This window comes from Hordeum vulgare, chromosome 6H (assembly GCF_904849725.1).
Source record: "Hordeum vulgare subsp. vulgare chromosome 6H, MorexV3_pseudomolecules_assembly, whole genome shotgun sequence".
Classification (NCBI taxonomy): Eukaryota; Viridiplantae; Streptophyta; class Magnoliopsida; order Poales; family Poaceae; genus Hordeum; species Hordeum vulgare.
This window is the reverse complement of record NC_058523.1, coordinates 15,273,968-15,296,628: the sequence shown is the minus strand read 5'-3', so window position 1 is coordinate 15,296,628 and position 22,661 is coordinate 15,273,968. Positions and strand designations below refer to the sequence as shown.

The 22,661-nt window shown below is 47.9% G+C and overlaps 1 protein-coding gene across 1 annotated transcript; it reads left to right on the top strand.

Moving 5' to 3' along the window:
• Window positions 1–1,718: 1,718 nt before the first annotated feature.
• On the top strand, window positions 1,719–5,007 carry LOC123402787 (butanoate--CoA ligase AAE1-like). The gene is made up of 2 exons (XM_045096751.1): window positions 1,719–2,344; window positions 3,431–5,007. Exons 1-2 carry the CDS (start codon window positions 1,757–1,759, stop codon window positions 4,871–4,873), a joined length of 2,031 nt encoding a protein of 676 aa, XP_044952686.1. The 5' UTR covers window positions 1,719–1,756; the 3' UTR covers window positions 4,874–5,007.
• The last annotated feature ends 17,654 nt before the right edge of the window (window positions 5,008–22,661 follow it).

Below are 22,661 nucleotides of genomic sequence, written 5' to 3'. Positions count from 1 at the left end.
GCCATGGTTAAGAAATAGGCCATGCAATTTTTTTTACAGGAAAGTCTGTTGGACCAATCATGCTGAAAGCAGGAATAAAAATCAAACCTACATTACCAGCCATTGCAAAAATCTAATCTTACTTAAGAGTATTATACTACGTAATGCACCATATGCTAAGTTCAAGACATTGAGCATAAGCTAATCTTAAGAGTCTAGCCAGGGAAAAGTTTTATGTTGAAACGTTTACTCTTGTTGTGCTGCGAGGAGAAAAACATGTGGATGGGGGGTCGATCTCTTCCTTGTTATGTTGTTGACGCCAAAGTCAAGCAGTTGATGCTTGCAAGGCACATGAATGGTGGGCATCAATTGCAGGCCATGCTGGTCTTTAACTCACATCCCAGTTTCACACCTTCCTTGATCAACCTATCTGACACATGTGCAATCCAATACAAATTGTTATGACATAGAAAGCATAAAAAAAATCAATTGTTAGTTCAAAAATCCTAGAAGAACTCAAGCATATTTCTTGCCGATCTTCATGGTCTTCTCTTACAACACGCTGAGGTAGCATGCGTCTGGGGCAACGGCTAGTCTGGGGAGCCTCATAGTTTCTTCCCGTACACTTTAGCAGCCTCCTCCTCATCCTGATCCCGTCAAATCTCATCCGCTCACCAACACCCGTAGGAGTAGAATTCAGCGAGTAAAAAATCCCCCACTTGCGCAAGGCAGCCTCTGGAACCAGCGGTGGCGCTGGTCGCCGCCGAGGCGTGAAGTTTCGCCGGCAATGGAAGGACGCATGGGTGGGGGGACTTGGGGTAGGAGCAGGGGAGACGACGGGATGGGGTTCGGCGGCGCAACGACGGGGTGGGCTCCGGCAGGGAGTACTGGTGGCGCGCCAATGGGGCGAGTTCGGGCTGCGCAACAACGGGGCGGGCTTCGGTGACGCGATGACTAGGCAGGTTCCGACGACGCTACGTCGGGGTGAGTTCCGACGGAGCCAAGCGGTGCGTGGCGGTGTGGCAGAGGTTGGCAGCGCACTGGAGCCTAGAGGTCGAGATGGGATTGGGAGGCAGTTGTTTTTCCTCTTATCTCGCCCATACCGATTCATGTCGAATTATTATGTGGACTGCGAGTCAATTAGCTAAAACATTAGGGACTTTTATGTAAAAGCGCCACGGCGGGTTTTCTGACAAAAGCCATAACTGCTTTATTATTAGGTAAAGAAAGAGGCTGGGAAGAGATTTGTGTGGAAAGAATATAGGGGAGGGTGCAGACGGTGTGCGGGGAATTGTTGTTGCGGACGGTGTTGGGGGTGCCAGCTTTATTTAGCCCCGATAAATCCTGAACGTTTGAACTTTAAGCATTAAACAAATGAAATTATTATGATACTAAGTTATGATATACTCCCTTCATTCGGAAATACTTATCATAGAAATGGATATATCTAGATGTATTTTAATTCTAGATACATCCATTTTTATACATTTGTGCGACAAGTAATTCCGGATAGAGGGAGTATGAAATATGAATATAGTATCATATACTAGTATACTGTGCATGATACTAAGTCGTGACCAGCCTAATTGCACACAGTTGGGAGTTAGTTCACCTCAAAAAGAAAAGGTTGGCAGTTAGTCCGGTCCTTAAATATTAAGTCACATCCATTAGTTGGAGTGCGATTAATAGTTGGTAGCCGGCAGACCGTAGTTGCAGTGTCACGACACAGGAAGGAAAGCACGTTGTGAGTACAAAAGGTTTATTAGGCTCTTGGACCATGTTAATGGTGCTACGGAATAAATGGTGCAACCCAACCACATATATGCAATCAGCGACGCACGTTGTGAGAACACTGAACGAAAAAGAAGAAACAGTGGAGAGAAACACGTACGCCACATTGGTATTCAGCATGGCGCATTATTTTGCTGCATGCAATGTCGAGGTATCTATGGTTTGTGCTTCAACGATGTGGCCATCTTGGCTAGCTGAATCTAAGCCAGGAGCGACGTCTTACGCCATGAGAGCTGCACCCCGACTGCTTCCTCGCCGCAGCAGCGGATCGGTGCATCAGCGTCGTGCGCTCAGCTTCCCCGACAGGTCCCGCCGTCGGTGCGCGTCTCAGGCGGCGGCCTCGGAGGAGGAATTTGAGGTGCTGGACGCGGAGTCTGGCAGGGTACGGTGCGCGGCCAACTACGCGCCGCTGACGCCGCTCAGCTTCATCGAGCGCGCCGCGGCCGTCTACGGCGACCGGCCGGCGGTGGTGTACGGGGAGACGTGGTCTTGCACGTGGAGGGAGGTCCGGGAGAGATGCGTGTGCGTGGCCGCCGCGCTCGCCACCCGATTCGGCATTGCCCGCGGCGATGTGGTGAGTAATTAAGGACAGACATTTTTCAGCGTCCGTCAGCAAGTGAACTCTGTTTCACACAAAACAAAAGAATCAACTAGTAAAAGAAATAATAGCGTCCCGATAACGCCCACACGTGTGGTGTAAGTAACATCCAACCACACGCCTATAACACATAAATTGCGTCACGTCATCGCATGCATACATGTGGGGATCTTTTTTGATTTTCAGTTTTTAGAATGTTTTATCTCTTAAATAAAAAATCCGATTGAAAATCTGTTTTGACTATTAAATCCATCGCGACGAGATCTTCAAATTAGATCCCATATCAATATATATTTTTGATTAAAAGTTGCCATGTCTATTGCATATGAATTGTCATGGTGTTTATACTGAAGTTATCATGATATTTTTAGATGTTTTTTCTTCTACTTTTAAATGTAATTTTTGATGGCTTAGTAAAGAATTGCGATGATCCATGCATAAAATTTACCATGGTTAATTACTAAAAATTACCATGGTCAATTAATACAAATTATCATAAAAAGTAGTTGAAAAATATACCGGTAGCTTTAAAATTTGGAAAAAAATAGATAAAACATGTCATGTCAACTTCAGTATAAACACTATGACAACTACAGTGTAACATCATGACAATTGTTGTCTAATTTTTTCATCAAAACATATCAACATGGGATCTAGTTTTAAATATCTCGTCGAGACAGATTTAATAGTGAAAATGGATTTTTAACTAGAATATAAAACATTTTAAGCCAAAAAACCAAAAAAGATTTCCGCTAATGTCATCTGCTTTGACGTGGCAACATGAGTGATAATGAAGACGTGTGGGCAAATTAAACGCCCACACCCACACGTATAGGAGTTAGCTTTGGGGGAGAAATTTAGTTTAACTGTCCGAAAAGATATTAGTTTTACTACTATATGTACTCAAACTACTATTTTCACCTAAAAACCATCTGACCCAACTTTGGTATTTGTGCAATGAAAAATGAACAACATTAACTGAATAATATTTTTTGTCATTCGAGCCATAGTCAATCTCAAAAGTCCAAAACAAGCTACTAACCCCCCGCCATGAACGCGCAGGTTGCTGTTCTTAGCCCGAACGTGCCGGCGATGTACGAGCTACACTTCTCGGTGCCCATGGCAGGCGCGGTCCTCTGCAGCTTGAACACACGGCATGACGCGGCCATGGTGTCCACGTTGCTGAAGCACTCCGGCGCCAAGGTGTTGTTTGTCGAGTCAAGCCTCCTTGATGTTGCGAGAGCCGACGCGAATAACATCGCCGTCGATGAGTCTAGCGCCACTGGCCTTCCGGTCATCATCACCATCTCAAACGAAGGCGACTACATCGACTCCACCTACACGGACTATGAGAGTCTCATGAGAGAAGCACCTTCAAAGTTCGACATCCGTTGGCCACGGAATGAGTTGGACCCCATTGCATTGAGTTACACGTCGGGCACGACTGCAAGGCCCAAGGGCGTGATCCACAGCCACCGGGGCGCGTACCTCAACACTATTGCAACCGTTCTCACGTACAACATCACCGCTATGCCGACTTACCTGTGGACTGTGCCGATGTTCCATGCCAACGGCTGGAACCTACCATGGGGCATCGCCATGCAGGGTGGCACTAATGTCTGCCTCCGGCGTTCCACGGCGAAGGTAATCTTTAATAGCATCTCCCAACACAAGGTGACACACATGGGGGGTGCACCCACGGTTCTCAACATGATCGTCAATGCAGCAGCTGGAGATCGAAAGCCACTGCCAGTGATAGTACATATCATGACCGGTGGCGCCCCACCGCCGCCCAGCATCTTGTATGGGATTGAGGAGCTTGGGTTCATAGTATACCAAATGTATGGCCTCACAGAGACAGGCCCGTCCACCATCAACACGTGGATGCCGGAGTGGGACACATTGCCGATGGAGGATATTGCACGGCTTAAGGCACGACAGGGGTTTCATCACCACGTCGGTATACAAGACATCGATGTAAAGAGTCCGACCACCATGGAGAGCCTGCCACATGATGGCCAAACTATCGGAGAGGTGATGTTTCGAGGCAACACTGTAATGAGCGGGTACTACAAGGACATCAATGCAACAAAGGAGTCAATGGTCCAAGGGTGGCTGCACACAGGAGATCTCGCTGTGAGGCACCCGGACGGGTGCATTCAGCTCAAGGATAGGGTCAAGGACATCATCATATCAGGGGGTGAGAACATCAGCTCAATTGAGGTGGAGGCGGTGCTCTTTAGCCACCCGGCAGTGCTCGAGGCAGCGGTCGTGGCAAGGCCAGATGACCACTGGGGTGAAACGCCTTGCGCATTCATCAAGTTAAAGACTAATGTCACTGCAACAGAAATAGAGATTATAAATTTCTGTAGAGAAAAGTTGCCACATTACATGGCACCAAAGACAGTGGTCTTTGCTAACTTGCCCAAGAGTTCGACGGGGAAGACACAAAAGTTTATTCTCCGTGAGAAGGCTCGGGCTATGGGCAGCCTGGACAAGACCTAAATGAGATTGTTTGTCCTGGTGAAATAAATGGTATTGCATTGTATGGGGTGACTATAACTTTGAAACATGAAATAGATCACACCGCGACAACAAATGTGGTGGTTAGTATATTTGTGTCGATAGCTACAAGAAAGGGAGTGCATCTACATACCCTTATAGATCGTTAAACGGAAGCATATGTAACACGGTTGATGTAGTCGTACTTCTCACGATCCAATCACAATCTGATCCGATCTAGCGCCGAACGGATGGCATCTCCGCGTTCAGCACACGTGCGGCTCGATGACGTCTCCTCCTTCCTGATCCACCAAGAGAGGAAGTAGAAGTAGATGGGATCTCAACCAGCAGGATGGCGTGATGGAGATGGTGGTGAAGCAATCCCAGCAGGGCTTTGCCAAGTCCTCCGGAACTGCGAACGAGGAAGGACGAGAGAGACGTGAGGCCATAGGGCGTGGGAATTGTTGTGTCCAGCCCTCCCCTCTCCTCTGTTATATATAGGAGGCAAAGGGAAGGGTTAGGTCCCAGCCCTTGTCCCCACCTCCAAGGATGGTTGGCGGCTAGAGTGGAGTCCTCCCTCCACAAGGAAGGGAGGAGTCCCCCTCCTCCAAGGCACCTCCGGGGTGCCTTGTCCCTTTGGGCCTTTTACCAACAAGCCCAATTCGCCTTTAGGGACTGGTGCCCCTATCCTAGGGTGGCTAGGGCGACACCCCTACAGCCCATGTGGGCCCACGGGGTAGGTGGACTCGTGGAACCCTTTCTGCACCTCGGTACACTACCGATAATGCCCGAAACTTTTCCGGTAAGCAAAATAGGACTTACCTTATATATATATTTACCTTCGGACCATTTTGAAACTCCTCATGACGTCAGGGATCTCATCCGGGATTATGAACAATATTCGGTCACCAATGTACATATCCTAATACTACTCTAGCGCTAATCGAGGATTAAGTGTGCGGACCCTACGGGTTCAAGAATCATGTGGACATGACCGAGACACATGTCCAGTCCATAACCAATAGCGAAACCTGGATGCCCCTATTTGTTCCCACATATTCCACGAAGATCATTATCGGTCGAACCACGATGTCAAGGATTCAGTATATCCCGTATGCAGTTCCCTTTGTACAGCGGTATGTTACTTGCCTAAGATTCGATCGTCGGTATCTCCATACCTAGTTCAATCTTGTTACTAGCAAGCCTCTTTACTCGTTCCGTAATACAAGATCCCATGACTAACTCCTTCATCACATTGCTTGCAACCTCCTTGTGATGTCGTATTACCGTGTGGGCCCAGAGATACCTCTCCATCATACGGAGTGAGAAATCTCAGTCTTGATCCATGCCAACCCAATAGACACCCTCGGAGATATCTGTAGAGCATCTTTACAAATCACTCAGTTACGTTGTGACGTTTTTTACACACAAGGCATTCCTCCGGTGTCAGGAAGTTGCATGATCTCATGGTCGTAGGAAGATATACATTGACACGCAGAAAACAATAGCAATAAACTTAGTCATACGATCAAATGCTATGTTTACGGTTTGGGTCTTGTCCATCATATCATTCTCCTAACGATGTGACACCGTTATCAAATGACAACTCAAGTCTATGGCTAGGAAAGCTTAACCATCTTTGATCAACGAGTTAGGCCCTGTTTGGTTTCAAATAAGTAACCAACTTATAAGTTGAAAAGTGCAAAAAGTGACTTATTTTGCCAAACAGACCCAACTTATAAGTCACGCCAACTTATAAGTCATAAGTTGCTCCACCCCAACTTAACACTTATAAGTCACCCACTTTTGCATGGAAAGGTGACTTATAAGTCAGATGACAACCAAACAGGCGTGACTTATAAGTCACTGGTTTTAAGTCACCTGACTTATAAGTCACCTAACTTATTGAAATCAAACAGGGCCTTAGTCTAGTAGAGGCTTACTAGAGACAATTTATTGCCTATGTATCTACACATGTATTAATTTGAGTTTCGAATCAATATAATTATAGCATGGATAAAAAACGACTATCATGAATACGTAAATATGATAATAACCAATTTATTATTGCCTCAGGGGCATATTTTCAACAGCGAGGGACCCCATTTAGCATTGAATGGGCTTTTCCACCTCGCGGCCTGCATAAAGAAATACTCCCTCCGTTTCAGTTTATAAGTCCGGCACGTGTATCTAGGTCATACGTTTGACTAACTTACTGATAATCATATATTACAAAAAATATATCATTAAAAACTTTAGATATTCTATTTTTAATGATATAATTTTTATATTAAATAATATGTTTTATATTAGTCAAATTGACGACCTAGATACACGTGTGTGCCTTATAAACTGTGACGGAGGTAGTACATTGGTAGTACCATTGTCCCTAGAAATTTGGATGCAGTAAATACCAAACTATCTGTCATTAGGGCACGAGACATTTTGATGCACATGTCCCATAAATAGATTGCTCCGCCAAGTAGCATGATCAAAACATCGTGCTAGCTTCCTTCTCCTCTGACGCGGAGAACAATATAGATGAGAGTAACCAGTACACAAGTTCAATTTGTTCTGAGAGTTTCTCGTTATGAATGGGATGCATTATTAACTTGAGTAGAAGATGAAGGTTCATCACTAGCTTTGTCACTATTACTTAGATAAGACTGAGAGTGATGTCCTAGTCATGGTTTTTTAATTTGGTCTAAACATCTTTATTGTCTCATGTTTAGCTTCTTCTGGGTCACATTATCATTTTCTAGGGTAATTTAGTATTCCTTGGGTCTGAGCAACCCGTTTCCTTCTGCTTATGTGCTCTAACAGGTGTTCTAGCGCATGCCATGTCACGCAAGATAAACCAAACATTGAAGCTCTACTCGGTATTCTCTTACTAATAGATAAATGTGCTGCATATTAGCCTAAAAACACAATTTATTGTTGTAATCAATTGAGAAAGGTTTACTTTGTACTTGAATAATTAATATTTGGAAGTTCAATTTTCTTCCAGCAAATGATGATCTTTTAAAATATATGATGAGTAGACAACAAAAGTGATATGAAGGTGCGAGACCCGATGAAGTATATGACCGTGTCTTTCCCATTCTTTTTTTTTGTTTGTAAGGTAAAAGGTGTTGGAGGATTAAATTTTTTACATCTCGTCTGCCTTATATTCCCTCATCAAGCAGTGGAGTAAAATCTCTCTCTCTCTCCCAATCCGACATCGTTAAATCCCTTTTGCAACCCTATCTAAGCACCCAACATCCATGTCGAGGCACCCCCTGCATCCATGTCGAGGCGCCCCCAGATTGACTCTGGCGCCGCCCCGCCACTGAAATGGCCCGATCCCACTGCCGTAGGTCTCCGTTGTTGTTAAGAAGCGCGGATCTATGCCGCAATGCGCAGCCGTCCAGAGCGCGACATCGCGGTCGATCCACTCTTCGACCTGCAACCACTATCGGTGGCAAAGACGAGGTACCACCGCATACGGCCACAGTCGTTGGGGACATGGTTGATCGATATAACGAACCGCAAGAACCCAACACTGCATTTGTATTGGATCCTACTAGTCTCCGGCGCACCGAGCGCGAGCGTACGACATCCAGACGTTGTGCCTCCTTGGGAAGTTGAGCCGAGCATTAGTGATGTGTAATTTAAATTTTGGTTCTCATGTTAAGAATCCAAATTTTCATAAATAAATTTCCAAAGCAATGTGCGTGGTAACCTGTAGTTATTTATGTACTATGTAATAGAGTTTGCGGGGCAAAAAGCAATATATGACATTTATATACGAAATAATGTCCTGGCAGGCTTGGTAGAGGAAGTACAACATACTCTAAATCAATATTGTCCTGACAGGCTTATGTAGTACTTGTAAGCTGGTACTCCCTCCATCACAGTATATTGGACGCATCTCCAAAACCATGTTTTTTCATAATTAAAAGGAAATAAGGCGCATGACATTAATTAGCTAATTAATTAGGGCGTTTTGGATTTAATTAGATCCCTGATTTCTCTCCTTTCGGGTGCGCATGCAAGTGTGAACAGAATACAGTTTCCTGCATGCGAGGGAGTCTCCACCAATGCATGTGAGGGAGTCGCTCATTTAGTGGACGGAGGGGTTACTATGCGTCAGTTTCGCGATTAATTAGGCGCGTCTACAACTCGTGTGGCTCGAATTTTTCTGCCAATAGCTACACACCTTGGTCCCAAAAAGATGTGAGATGCGCCCAATATACTGTGATGGAGAAAGTACTTTATTTGATGGTACTAGTAAGCTGGTAATTAACCACACCTATGAAATAATTGATTCTAAAAGAACGGGACAAATGAAAATCAATGACGCACGTCATTAAAACCATTAAGTGTTGGGGGGACATCGGCCAACCAGCAATGCCACATTGCGTAAACTTGTTGGCCGCGGTGAAAAAGTTTCCGGAATATATGTACTCCCTCCGCCACAGTTTAGAAGGCATGTACGTGTATCTAGGTCGTCAATTTGACTTATATAAAATATATTATTTAACATAGAAATTATAATATTAGAAAACAAAACATCTATAGTTTCTAATGATATATTTTATATAATATATGTCTCTGATTAAGTTGGTCAAATTAATGATCTAGATACATGTGCTGGACTTGTAAACTGAGACAGAGGGAGTATTTAGATGGAGGTGAGATTTTTTGTTTTGCTTTTCAGCTGAGGTGAGGAACCTGTGTATTTTTTTTAAATGGATGGCTATGCAAAGTGGCCCTAGCTGGTAGCCTGCGATGGTAATATTTCTTTTTGATGACTTTGTTTGAGAGAACATTCGCTTCTTTAGGACCGAACTGCCCACTAAACCAGAAACTCTTGCGGTATGTAAATATTATTCATAATTTTTATATTCATGGTCTAATATATATATGTATACACACATATAAAATATCCATATTGGTCTCCTTCTTTAAAAGATGACGGAGAATCGGGAGGAACTCCTCCGAACGGAATGCATACGAGCACTTCAAGAGGAATTTGCCGGATTTTTGCTGGATGAGGTCATAGACCCCAAGGGAGAATACCATTTCACCGGTTAATGCATGCATGTAATTAATCCGCAATTTGTAAGAGAAATTGTCTATATATATATATATATATATATATATATATATATATATATATATATATATATATATATATATATATATATATATATATATATATATATATATATATATATATGTGTGTATGCTTATATATATGTGGTCGTACGAGATATTCTATGATATACGTCCTACGAGAAATTCTATGATATATGTACCAAATTCTATGATACGTTTGAATTGAAAAATAATTAAATGGAAAACAGAAAATAAAAAGCAAAAATAAACAATAAACTCGAAAATCCCAAAACCCCTATTCAAAGAATCCTTTAGTCCCGGGGACTAAAGGTCCCTGCCCCCGGCACACCTTGACAACTACGTGGAAGGAATTTAGTCACGGGAACTAGGGGGGGGAGGCTTTAGTCCCAAGTTAACAGTCTCGGTTGGTGAACCGGGACTATAGGCCCTGACCATCCGAGACTATAGCCCCGTTTTCTACTAGTGCATGTTAATTGACATGTGAAAGGACAATTTTGCACCTAGTGCATTATTCGCTTGACTGAAAAGGCAATATATATTCTTGGTGGTTACATGAACAATGAAGTTTCCGTGCGAGATGACACCTACCGTAGGGTATTTAGGTCCATGGAGAAACAGTATACATGGAGATGCTATGGTACTATTGGACAATAGACAAACCCTTTTTCCTACGAGTGTAGAGCCTACATTTTGAGCTCGATCTACTCCTGCCCTTACGGACTGATGTGCTGGTCGCTTGGTGCATGCAGGCGCCTATGCATATTGATGCATGTAGGTCGGTTGACTTGTTGATCGCCTAATTATTAACGACAACAATATACTGCAGTGACGGCCTGATTGCGCACGTGATCACTAATATCCTGCAGTGACGGCCTTGTTGCATCCAGTTTCAATTATTTTGGCAGTTTCGATCAGTCTACTCGATCACTAAGCTGCCCGTCATCATGTTTTGACAGCCATTATTAAGCTCGATGCAACCCCGGTGTCCTCTCAGAAGCTTAAAATACATGCGTTGGCTGCTGAATGAACATTTCCCATAAAATAGATGGCACCTCCAAGCTTGCAAGTTTACATGTCATTGCAGAACTAGAATGTGAGAAATGACAGTAACGAGGGCATCATACTTGTCACCTTATGAATGACTGAATTCACCGTGTTACCTCCTTATGAATGGGATGCATTACAAACATGAGTTGAAGAGGAGAAATCAAAGTTTGCTTCAAGAGTATTACCAAGCCAAGACTGAGATTCATCACTAGGTCATAGTGGCATTTGTTGTCCATGTTTAGCTTTGTGTAAAATTAAGATTTTTCACAACACCGTATTATTACTTGTGAATAGATAGGAGTACCAATTAACGTTAATATGGCACTTTAGTCTTTACCTATTTGTAAATACCGCAATCAGTTTTAGTTAGCAAATTGGCCTGCGCATACGAATTAAACAAACTTAAGTTACGTGGGAAATAACTTAGCAATTCATCATTAAAACATTACTGTTGGATTAGTCCAAAGAGAAATTGTAACCAAATATGGTGCATTAACAATATGAGCCATATGCCAACATAGTTGTTGCCTTAGATATGTTTGGTTTTCCCTTTGATGTTAAATATATGTGTCTTATGCATTAATCATGTAGGATGTGCTTCCCCACCAAAAAAAATGTAGAATGTACGAAAAAAGGGTTTTCTCCCGCTTTGTATTACAAAGCAACCAACTAGAACATCCGACGGTAGGTGCTCGGCTGGAAACAACACAGTCACACTCAAAAGAAATGAAAAAGAAAATACAAAATAAACAAATGCCGACATCAGCGGATTGACAGAAAACACAAAAGACTCGCGACAGCTGCGCCCACCAAAAGTCTTCCACGAAGCTCCAAGACTCCGAAGCGCCTGTACCCATCAACACCTCCAAAAAGGAATGCGACGATGACGAAGCTGCTGCCAAGGGTTTCATGTGGTACGCGACGAGGCGCGAGGAAGGGTAGCTCCGATGCCCTCCAGGAAGGTTCAGCGACACCCACGGGCCTCACAGCGTCAGTGTCGGTCGACCGGCAGGGGTTTCCCCCGATCCCAACCTGCACCTCGGGCGCTTCGAAGCCTGTCACCAAACCAATTGACACCATGCACCAACACGGTCTTGAGGCCCCTGCGTCGTCTCACCATGGCAGCGTAAGGAGAAGCCTGCACAACGATGAAGAGGAGTCAGGACACGGAGCAACAACACCGTCGGCACGCAGGAGGGCTCAACCTCTACCGTCAACGACAGTAGCTGACCAGACGCAATAGCAGGAGCATACCAGGCCCGTGGGCCCACAGGCCCGGCCGGGACCCCCCCTAAAAGCTCCCGCCATCACGCTGCAACAGGCATGCCGTCGGCAACGCCGCCCCCTGTCCAAGGTGCTCCGCCTCACCACCATGCAAAAGACACCGCATCCACGCCAGAAGCCAGCCCGCTAGGACCTAGGTGGGCCCTGCATGGCCCAAATTTGGGCCGGGGCCGCGACGCCGGCCACCCCTCACAACCACGCCGCCCTGCCTCCAAGGAGCAGCGCCGCCACCCCACCCGTCGCCGGCCACCATCACTGGGTCGCGGACCGTAGCCGGTCGAGCTGCACCGCCGTCGCCCCTGCAACGAGAAAGGGGAACACATGCACGGGGAAAGGAGGCCCCGCCGCCGTCGACACCACCCGGGCCAGTGCCGGGGGCGCCCGCCGACGGCGGCGGGGGAGGAGACGATGGAGGAAACACCTACGGGGGAGGAGCTCGTGTGCCGCCCCGTCCACCTCTCGCGAGGGCGTATCTGGGAGGAGGGGGCAGGGACGGGGGCAGGGAAAGGGGAGGGGGGACTGACTGGCGGCGACAGTAGAGCCGGTGGCGGAGGTAGGGGGAGGACAGAAACCCTAGGTCGTCTCCTTGTCCTCGATTCAAAATACTGGTATCCCAAGGAAACTGGTTCCTTTACATGTAAGACCAGAAGAAACTTGAGAGAGCAAGTTACCGCAGACGAGAATGATTAGAGTAAGTTAAGGTAATTGAGTAACAGCACAGTATACTAATTGACTGACAATACGGTATGTTAAATTCACAGAAAGTTGGTCGAGCACATGGTTATGAATCAGTTTAATTAATTTACTGGTAATGTCGTATGTTAAACTAGACAAGCTTCACAGAAGAAGTTATATTTATTGATCTTCTATCATGTCCTTTGACATGCCATATGACGGCATGCAGGTTGCCTATAAATATATGGCTCCTCCAAGTAGCATGATATGCTTTATGTAGTGCTAGTTTTCTTCTCATGCTAAGTGGAGAACACGAGAAAGGAGGGTAAGTCATCATCAAGTGTGCAGTGAACAGATCAATTCCGTGTGATTTCCTCTTTGTGAATGGGATGTATTAGGAACGTGATTTAAAGATGACGCATCTCGGCCTGGGCATCTACATCGGTTGCATCTACATCGCGAAAGTGCCATTTGGAGGCCGAGCTCCATGCAGCTTGCTATCTTTGTCCTACCTTGTCTTGTAGATGATCATATACTTCTATATGCCCATGAGACTCAAGCAATATAATAACTATTTCACCAATCCCTCTTCTTCCTTTAACTTGGTACCTGCCGCAAATTCCTTGACCTAACCGCCGCCACCGCTTCCGCCCCCGGGACAGTCGGCCTTCATGACCGCCGTCGGGGGCTGCGCCGCCCGTACCTAGGGTTCGTCCGCCGGTCTTGTTGACCGGCTGCAGTAGAGAGTCTTTCTCCCGATCTCTTTATCTCGGTATCTCTCTTTTGCCGGTCTCTTGATCGGCGCTCTTCCTTTTTGGTTTTTCGATATAAGATCGGGTTGCGTCGCCCGTTGCCGCCGTCGACAACTGCGCGCCTCTACTCCGACCTAGGCGCGACCAGCCGGCCTCTACCTCGACCCGACGGCCTTGTGCGACGCGGCGGGCCGTCATGGCCGTCGTCAGCGTATCTGCCCGCCCGTCACTTTACGTCGCCGTCGTCGCCCCGCGCTAAACAGGACGCCTGCATCATCCACCTTCCATCTTCGTCGTCACTCACCGGCCGCCTCGAGAACCTCGGCTGCCTTAGGCCTGGCGGTTGCCGGCCCCTCGCCAGCTGCCGGGCCTCTCGGCTGCCATGGTCTCGCCGGTTGTCGGGCTTGCCGCAGCACCGGACCTGCCCACTGCCTCGGCTTGCCAGCTGCACTAGGCCTGTCGGCTGCGTCGGGACTGCCTGCTACCTCGCTTTGCCGGCTGCGTCGGGCCTACCGACTGCCTTAGGCTCCCTCGCCCATCGCCGGCTTCCTCTGGCATGCTATTCCCCGCTGGCCGCCATCGCCTTGATTTGTTCGCCCACCCCGCTTCATCGTCCATGACGCCGTCATCATCACCGAGCAGAGCCCCCGACCTCGCGTGCAATCGGATTGATCACCCGCTCGCCGCGATCGACTCCATTCACGTCGTGCGACTGACCTGATTAGTCGGTTGCATGCGCCTCCGCAGGTCCTATGAAAGCTATCGCGAGTACAGCGTGCCCCTCCACCGATCGAGCAACGGGCTACCGCTGCGTATCCCCGTCGGACCGCAACGCCGCCGCCCTGTGGTTCTCCCGGCGGTTGCCCCAACCTGCGAGCCGCTGCTACACCGCCCCTTCGGGATGTAGTGCGGCTCCACGCGGTCCCTGCCGCCGCCCGAGGCTGTCCCCATGGCTACACCAACCCGCGCACCACCGCTGCGTCGCCCTTCGGGCCGTAGCATTGCGGCACGCGGTCTACGCCGCCACCCCAAGGTCTTCCCGTCGTCACCCTGACCCATGCGCTGCCGCTTCGTCACCCCTTCGGGTCGTAGTGCCACGGCGCGTGGTCCACTCTGCCGTTCCAGCGCGTCGACTTCTCGTGGCATGCCACACCGTCTCCTTCAGCGCGGGAATGCCATCATTCACGCAGGTCTTCGTCATGCTGTCTGGCTCTTCCTCGCCTACTTTGAACATTGCCGCCACGCTCCTAACCAGCCGCCGCCGATGCTTTCCTTTGGCGCTGCTGCAGCTCGCTCACTCGAGCCGCACCGTCCTTCCACCTCCTTCATCTTCGTACAACACCAGCTCATCGCCAGCGTCGCCGTCGTCTTCTCCGACCACTTCATCTACTCCGACCACCGCGGGCAACATCGGCCCCCGCCGATTTGAACCGCAACCGTCGTCGAGTCCTTCTCTGCTAGCTTCCTCGACATGGCCTACAGGTTTTGTGCAGGTCCCCATCTACGCATGCCCGGTGCTGGCGGCACTGTCATGTGCTGTCGTCCACGGTGTGTTCCCAGGCCAGGCAAATCTGGACTTCATCCGTCTACGCATGCGCGATGCTGGCAACACCGATGCGTGCCTTCGTTCATGATGTGTCCCGGGGCTTGGTAAACTCGGCGCGACGCGTCTCAACTATGTCTTCTTCCCGACACCACTACTTCGACACCACCGCGCCCATGACTAACTCGGCGCCTCCTTGCTTCCGCGGCTTCACGGGGACATCCTCGACATCGGCTACCCCGACTTGACATCGACCACGGCTTTCTTCGCACGGCTACCTGGGCCACGACTACACCACCCTATGCTCTCTGCTACCTCGACATCGGCACAAAGGGCTATGGCCTTGCTTGAGCAACCTCGTCGGTTTCACTCCAACCACAACTTCCGCGATGCATCGACCGTTATGACTGTGGGGGATGACCGTCGGCTTACCTTTCGGATTCTTCTCCAGTCTCACCATCTGCGTCGCTATCGCGGTGACTGCGGGGGGATGTTAAGTATATTGATTATTAGAAAATATGAGATAGATTAGGATTTGTCCTACTTTGCCTTGTACTCCAAAATGATCATGTACTTATATATATATATATGTCCACGAGCTCAAGCAATATAACAACTATTCCATCTATCCCTTTTTCCCGTTTAACTGTATTAATGACACGTATTTGAGCTCACGGGCATACACTACACATCGTATTTCTGTAGTTCCTCGAAATAGGCTTTCGCCCCGCTATATATATATAGCAACCACATGATACAACATGAAACCACTGATGGGGCAAAACAACACATCCACGCCCAAAAAGAAAAGAAAGAGAAAATAATGCCAACACCGATGGCTTAAAGAAAACAATAATGACCCGCGACCGCTGTGTCTCCTCCGGAATATTCCCACCACGATCCAAGCATCTTGATCCATCGCGTACCAAGCAGCACCTTCACGAAGGATAATGACAACGATGACACTGCTGCCTGGACAGGTCTTAGGGTTTCCCCCAGTACGCTCCGAGGCGTGGGGAGGAGGCACACCCGACACCCTTCAGGAAGGAAGGGTGACACTCTCAAGCGTAACCGTGTCGGTGTCAAAAGACAAGGATTTCTCCCGACCCCCAAGCCACCACCCCCAGACAATTAGAGACGCACCACTAAGCATGCCATCCACCATCAAAGGCCACCTCGGTCTTGCAATCATCATAGTCGTCTTACCATGGTCAATGTAGCAAGGCCAGTTAGTCTGAGGCGAACCACCCGAAGACACGATCTGACAGGGGAATAACCACACAGGAGGGGACTACCTCCACCGTCCAAGACGGTCGCCGTCCGGACACGACGACGAGAGCACACTGAACCATTGAAACCGGAGAGCAGCAGCAGCGCAGCCACCCAGAAGGCGTCCTCCACCGTCATCGGCGGGTGCCGACCGGACACAGCAGCCAGGACACACCAGGACAAGAAGGCCCGGCCGAGCACCGGCCAAGTCCCGTGGCTCGTAAAGTCCCCGCTGCCGTGCTGCTGCACGTAGGCCGCCACCACCGCTACCCTCATGCAGCCCAAAAGCTCAGCCGGGCATGGACAAGCTCGTGAAGCTCCCATCATCACGCTACAGCGGTGCGATGTCAACGCTGTCATCCCCGCCGTGAGCCGCGCCGCAAACCAACCAGAGGCGACGAGCCAGGCCCGACCAGACCCAAATCGGACCCGGGAGTCCAAAGCTGGGCCTTGAAGGGCCGGATCGCTGCCACCGCTACCCAGCCACCAACGGCAGCACCACCGCCACCGAGACCATCCACACCGCACCAGGGGGAGCCCTGCTGCCGTGCCGGGCCGCTGCCGCCGAGACGCACCACCAGGCCCCGGGCTGCCCCACGCCACCCGAGCCAGGAGGGGAAAGGCCGGATCCCGCCGCCACCGGGGCCGCCCGACCAAAGGCCGGTGCGGCGTATCGGCGACGGCAAGAGGAGGGAGGGAAGGGAGGGGCGAGCGGGCAGGAGGGTGGGGGGCACGGCCGACCGCCGCGGGGGCGGCGCGGGTCGCGGGAGGGGAGGAGGGGGAGAGGGGGCGTGGATCCGGGGGCCCTGGGGCGGCGGAGTGGGAGGGGAGGAGGGGGAGAGGGGGAGGGGGGTGGGGCCGGCTGGCGTTGGCGGCAGCGGGGGAGGAAGGAGGGGGAACCCTAGGGAACCCGCCTCGTCCGTATTTCTGTAGATACCAACAGTATCATCACATGTCACCAACGCCGCGCTCACAGGCTGGTCAGACGTGCGATCGATTCACCCATCATGTCTTGCAGTGCGAGCTGATGAATATGGGCACGCTTACGCTCTGATGAACTGGGCACTCTCATGTGGTGAAGCCCACTAGCTGTTGGAGACAGGCAGACAACCATCTAATTCCGAGTGTTGGGGCTGACGATCAGACCGAGAAATCCTCTATTTATACAGCCCAAGAATAGCATCCGCCGTATCAACACATCATCAGGGAGGTTAACAGGGACAACATGCGTATGTTTATTCACTGCAGTCTCTACCTTGAAATAATTAATTGGTTTTAGTTAGTTCCATTGATTAGTCCGTACTATTACATTAATGATTACAAATCTGAAATCCAAATTGACCATGTCCTTGAAATATAATACATTTGATTAGCATGATTGAATCGATGACGAGAAGTTCGTAGTGATGATGAAGAAGGGGATCATGGGGAACAGAAAGTTGATCCAGAGGCACAACTCCGACGTCTTCACCCTCCATGGAGCGAATGTCCTTGGTTTTATCATGGCTCCTCCCTAAATCTGTGACCTTTGTGCCAATTGCATATCATATGCTTGAGGTTTAATTGATCTGGGTTATGAAGAATAAAGGAGATTAATCGTACTATATTTGTTGTATACGAGCAAGCTCCCCACATTATTCATTTACTATGCAAGATATAGGACGTGAAGAGAGTGACTCTTGTGGTACTAGTAATTCACTACAAGAAAATTACGTTTTACTGTGTGGCAAGCCATAAGCCGAGTGTTTTTTTCGAGCGCTCGGCTTATCTGCATCTAAGCCGTGTACTTCATAAAAAACACCCGATAACAATAAAGCACTCGGCTTATGCTATCCTATATAAGCCGAGTGACCCGGAAATGCTCTCAGCTTCTAGGCGACACACGGTATTTACGCAAAAAACAATCGGCTTCTAGCGCGCCATCCGATAAAAATACTTTCCATGTGTCTACAACAGAGGCAGCTCACGGCGTCGTTACCCCTTAAGCTGTAAGCCGAGTGTCATTCCATAGCTCTCGGATTATACATCTCTGGGTACCACTCACTGCCATCGCAAAACATCTTGGTGAAGGCATCCTTGCTGAGAAATATGGACGGCAAGAACATGATGCCGTTGGACTGTGTGCCCTTACCCCCATGCCTCCTATGCTGCTGCTCATCCCACCGAAGAGGATGGAGGAGCCGAAGAACTCGATGAAAATGTCATAGGTTTTCCATGGGTTAAACCAGAAGGCAGAGGGCTCATGGAGATGAAGGATGTGCCCTCGGCCCACTGGAGTCGCCCGCGCGTGACGATGACACTTGTCCCTTGAGCCTTCCTCCCCGTACGTGTCGTACACCCCTGCGCTTCCGCGGGTCGCGTGAACTCTAGGGTTTGTGAGGAAATAGAGAGGAGGGTGGCTAGGGATCGAGGAGGTCAGTGAGGGCGGCGTGCAGGGCAACCATGCAGACGACGGGGAGGACAACGATGCAGGCGTCAGGGAGGACGGTGATTTGTAGAGGAGGTGTTGGGGCGCCGGGGATTCGGGAGGTTCTGGATAGAGGCGAACAGAAGAGGAGGCAATACGAAGCGGGGGAACTCTTGTTCGTCAATAAAGACAGCCAATTGCCGGTGTTGAACTGCGCAACATATTGCATGCTTTTACATTAGTAAAGCCATATAAATTTAAATACGATGAAACTGTTGGTAATGTGTAAGAGAAGATTATAAGCCCAGCCACATATTAGCACTTACGTGGTCGGACCATGCACCGTCCATGTCTAATCTCTTCAATAGTACATGCGCAGGTGTCCTGTCAGACCCCACATGAGAGGGCCTAGCATCTGCTACCTGTCCTGCCTACATCTATGACTATGCCCTACCTGTCCATAGGGGCAATGCCATTAGCACGGCCGAATGAAAACCGCAGCAGAACAGTTTAAAGGGACATAGATAGGAAAATAACCTTTATTACAATGAACATCTAAATTTATATAGAAAGTACAAAATATGTTGCCATGAAATCAATCACGTACTGGATGGCTTGGTAGAGGACACTATTGAAGTCTGACGTTGCTGCACGACAGAGAGCCAGAGATTAGGTAAGGGTGGCGATGGTATGCTGCTGAACATGCTGTTGTCCAGGCAAGGGCAAAACGGCTTCGTGGCGCAGCAGCAACAGTAAGACTTATCACCCAAATCGGCAAACAAATAAATAGATCGATCTAGCTCCTAGCCTGTGTGATGTACGCATCAGCAGAAGAGTTGGCACAAAATAGATTTGATGTATATCCGCAAACGAATAGATCGATCTAACTCATTGGTCAAACGCAAGTCTGAGAGATTGGGATACCTGACGGCATAGGAAAACGGCAGATCAATTGGGTGACCTTGAGGAGAAGAACCCACTACGGATGAAACCCAAAGGCAGTCATGGGCTCATGGGAAGGGCAAGGAGAAGAACCCACTACGGATGAAACCCAAAGGCAGTCATGGGCTCATGGGAAGGGCGCGCGTGAGGCCGGGAAGCCTGGACGATCATCGCTCCTGAGGACGGCAAGCCTGGATGATCAGCGATCTATGAAGATATCTCTTTACACGTATGGTGATTTGTTTTTGGCTTTTAGGGGATGGTGATCTGTTGAGAAGAGATGGCGTGAAGATATCAGGCTTGGTGGCCCTTTCTACCAACGCACGCAAATATTTTTTAAAGAAAAGAATATGGCTTATGTGGGTAATTTTGTACTAAGTAATCTACACCGTTATAACTCGACTCCACCAGATTAACGGTTCGTAAAATCTAATTTACGTGATAACTTTTTAGGAGTCTTTAATTAGTATAGGTATAGATTAAGTGTCGGGAGAAGGGTGGCCAAATAGCTATGCCACATGGCACAAGACAGTTCGTCATGGTGAGAAAGTTGTTGGAATATATGTTTTTAGATCCAGGTGAGATTTATTTTTCTGAATTTTCAAATGGATGTAAGGAACCCACATATTTTAAGTGGATGGCTATGCAAAGTGGCTCTAGCTGGTATGCTGCGGTGATTTTTTCTCTTCTTTTTTACTTTTTTATAGATTGAGGTGAGGATTCTTTTTCTCAGATGTTGTTTTAGATAGAGGTGAGCACCCCATGTATTTTGTTTTAATTAAGACGTGCGCACAACTTTCTTTCAAGCAGCCACACAGGATGGCGCCCCAACCACTAGCTAGTTGCTGTTAAGTAATACTCGTAAGATGCATGTGATACTTCAGTACTCTCTTCGGTTGAGGTCGCTCAGCTACATTCAACACAACTATATATGTGGAAATATGATGGCGAGCCTTCATCTATCTTTGGGCAAGAGGAAACTCCGGAACGGAAAATTAGGTTGTTGCTTTGTGTTAGCATTGACATGCGTGAACCAACAAGAGATAACTCATCAAACTGTTTGCATGCGAAGGGTAGACATTGGGATACCACACGGCATACGTCTGGCTTTAAACCGAGACCCTTACAAGTTTTAAGACAAATAAGGTATGAAGTGAAACACAAAAACAAAGGCCGCGAAGGGCAAACGGTAGTTTGATGCATGTCCCATGTCCACAACATGTCGATACGGTGTCCATGGAGACTTGCATCGACGTTAAACGTTGCACTATAGTATCGGCAGGAAGAAGCTGCCCATGAGACAAGGGGTGGCTGCCGTAGCTAGCCAGTGGTGTCCCCTTCCCCAAGCCGTCATAGCTTAGTGCGGTGTAGTCGTACCTGAGCGATAAGATCCTCCCCTTTGCTCCGATCCTTGGGTTTGGTCAACAACTTCCACAAATGCAATAAGATCACCAACTTGTACATAAGATTGGCGGGATGTTGGAAAAGCTTTCCCTCAATCAAAGCTTCGCCTCACCAGCGTAGTAGTCTCACATGCTGCAGTCATTTGTCATGATCGCGATAAGTTTCCAATAGTCTAGAGGAAGTATACAGTGTACACACTACAAAGGGGCTTGAGGATTTTGCATTGAACACCTTTTCTTGATTTCTTTGTGTCATGGTTTCTAGTACTGGGGTAGAGATCTGCGGCGAGCCGGCGTGCAGCGAGAGGCAAAGCGGACAATGGATATGTCCTGAATGAAGAAGCCGACCATGGTCCTGAGGTTGGAGAGTAGGTTGTTGTGATTCATGAGCGCGCTGACAGTGAAGAACTGAAGATGCAGCATCAGCAACGAGCTTCCCGCTTGTATTAGTAGATGAACAGATTTAACTACGGGAAGATATAGGGTGAAGTAGGGTGAAGTGGTATGGCTTAGCAGTCTTCGGGATATGTGTGTGTGTGTGTGTGTGTTAGAATTACATTGATCAAACCAAATTCAGTACAGTGATGTGTTCACGATAAATATCAAAAGTAATTGATAACGTGATCATAAAAATGACATCTTATTTTTCTTGAGTCCGTCAAATGTGTCATCCTCTGCTAAGCAAGAACACAAAATGTTCTAGACAAAGCTAATAACAGAACTTGTGTGGCATTAAGAAAAAGAAAGTTATCCCTTACTTGACACTATCTTCTTTTGATAGTGCGGACCATCTCCAGGATGAAAACCTAAGATCTAGTATCGAAGGATGATGGTGCTTGTGGACTTTTTTCTTTCTGAAGGTGTCACTTTTGGAGTGTTGGGACTTCGGGTGTTGTCTAGATGGTGGTTCGTGTTGCAGCTATAAGAAATTGATCACTGATGCGGGATCTCTCTTTTTTCTTTTCTATTTTTTTTGGTTGCGTGCATCCGTAATGTCTTTATGACATTGCGTTCTTGCAGATGCTTTTTTTTCAAAATGGAGGCTGAGCCCCGGCCTCTGCATCAATAGTTGCATACAACCATATATTAAAAACAAAAACAAGTATTCAATAAGTACATGAAGTGTGCAGCAAAAAAAAATAAAGCGATACAAGGCATCTTTCTTGCCTAAGCCGGAGATGACAAAATATATAGATGACTAAACACCTATCCTATTAACATGACGTCATCCAAACCGGTTGAAGATACCCTGTGCTACCATCTCCCAACGGACACATCCAGTAACCATATGCTCCCTGGCTTCCACAGGAGTGAGTAATGACCACGTGCGGATCAGTGCGGTAACCCT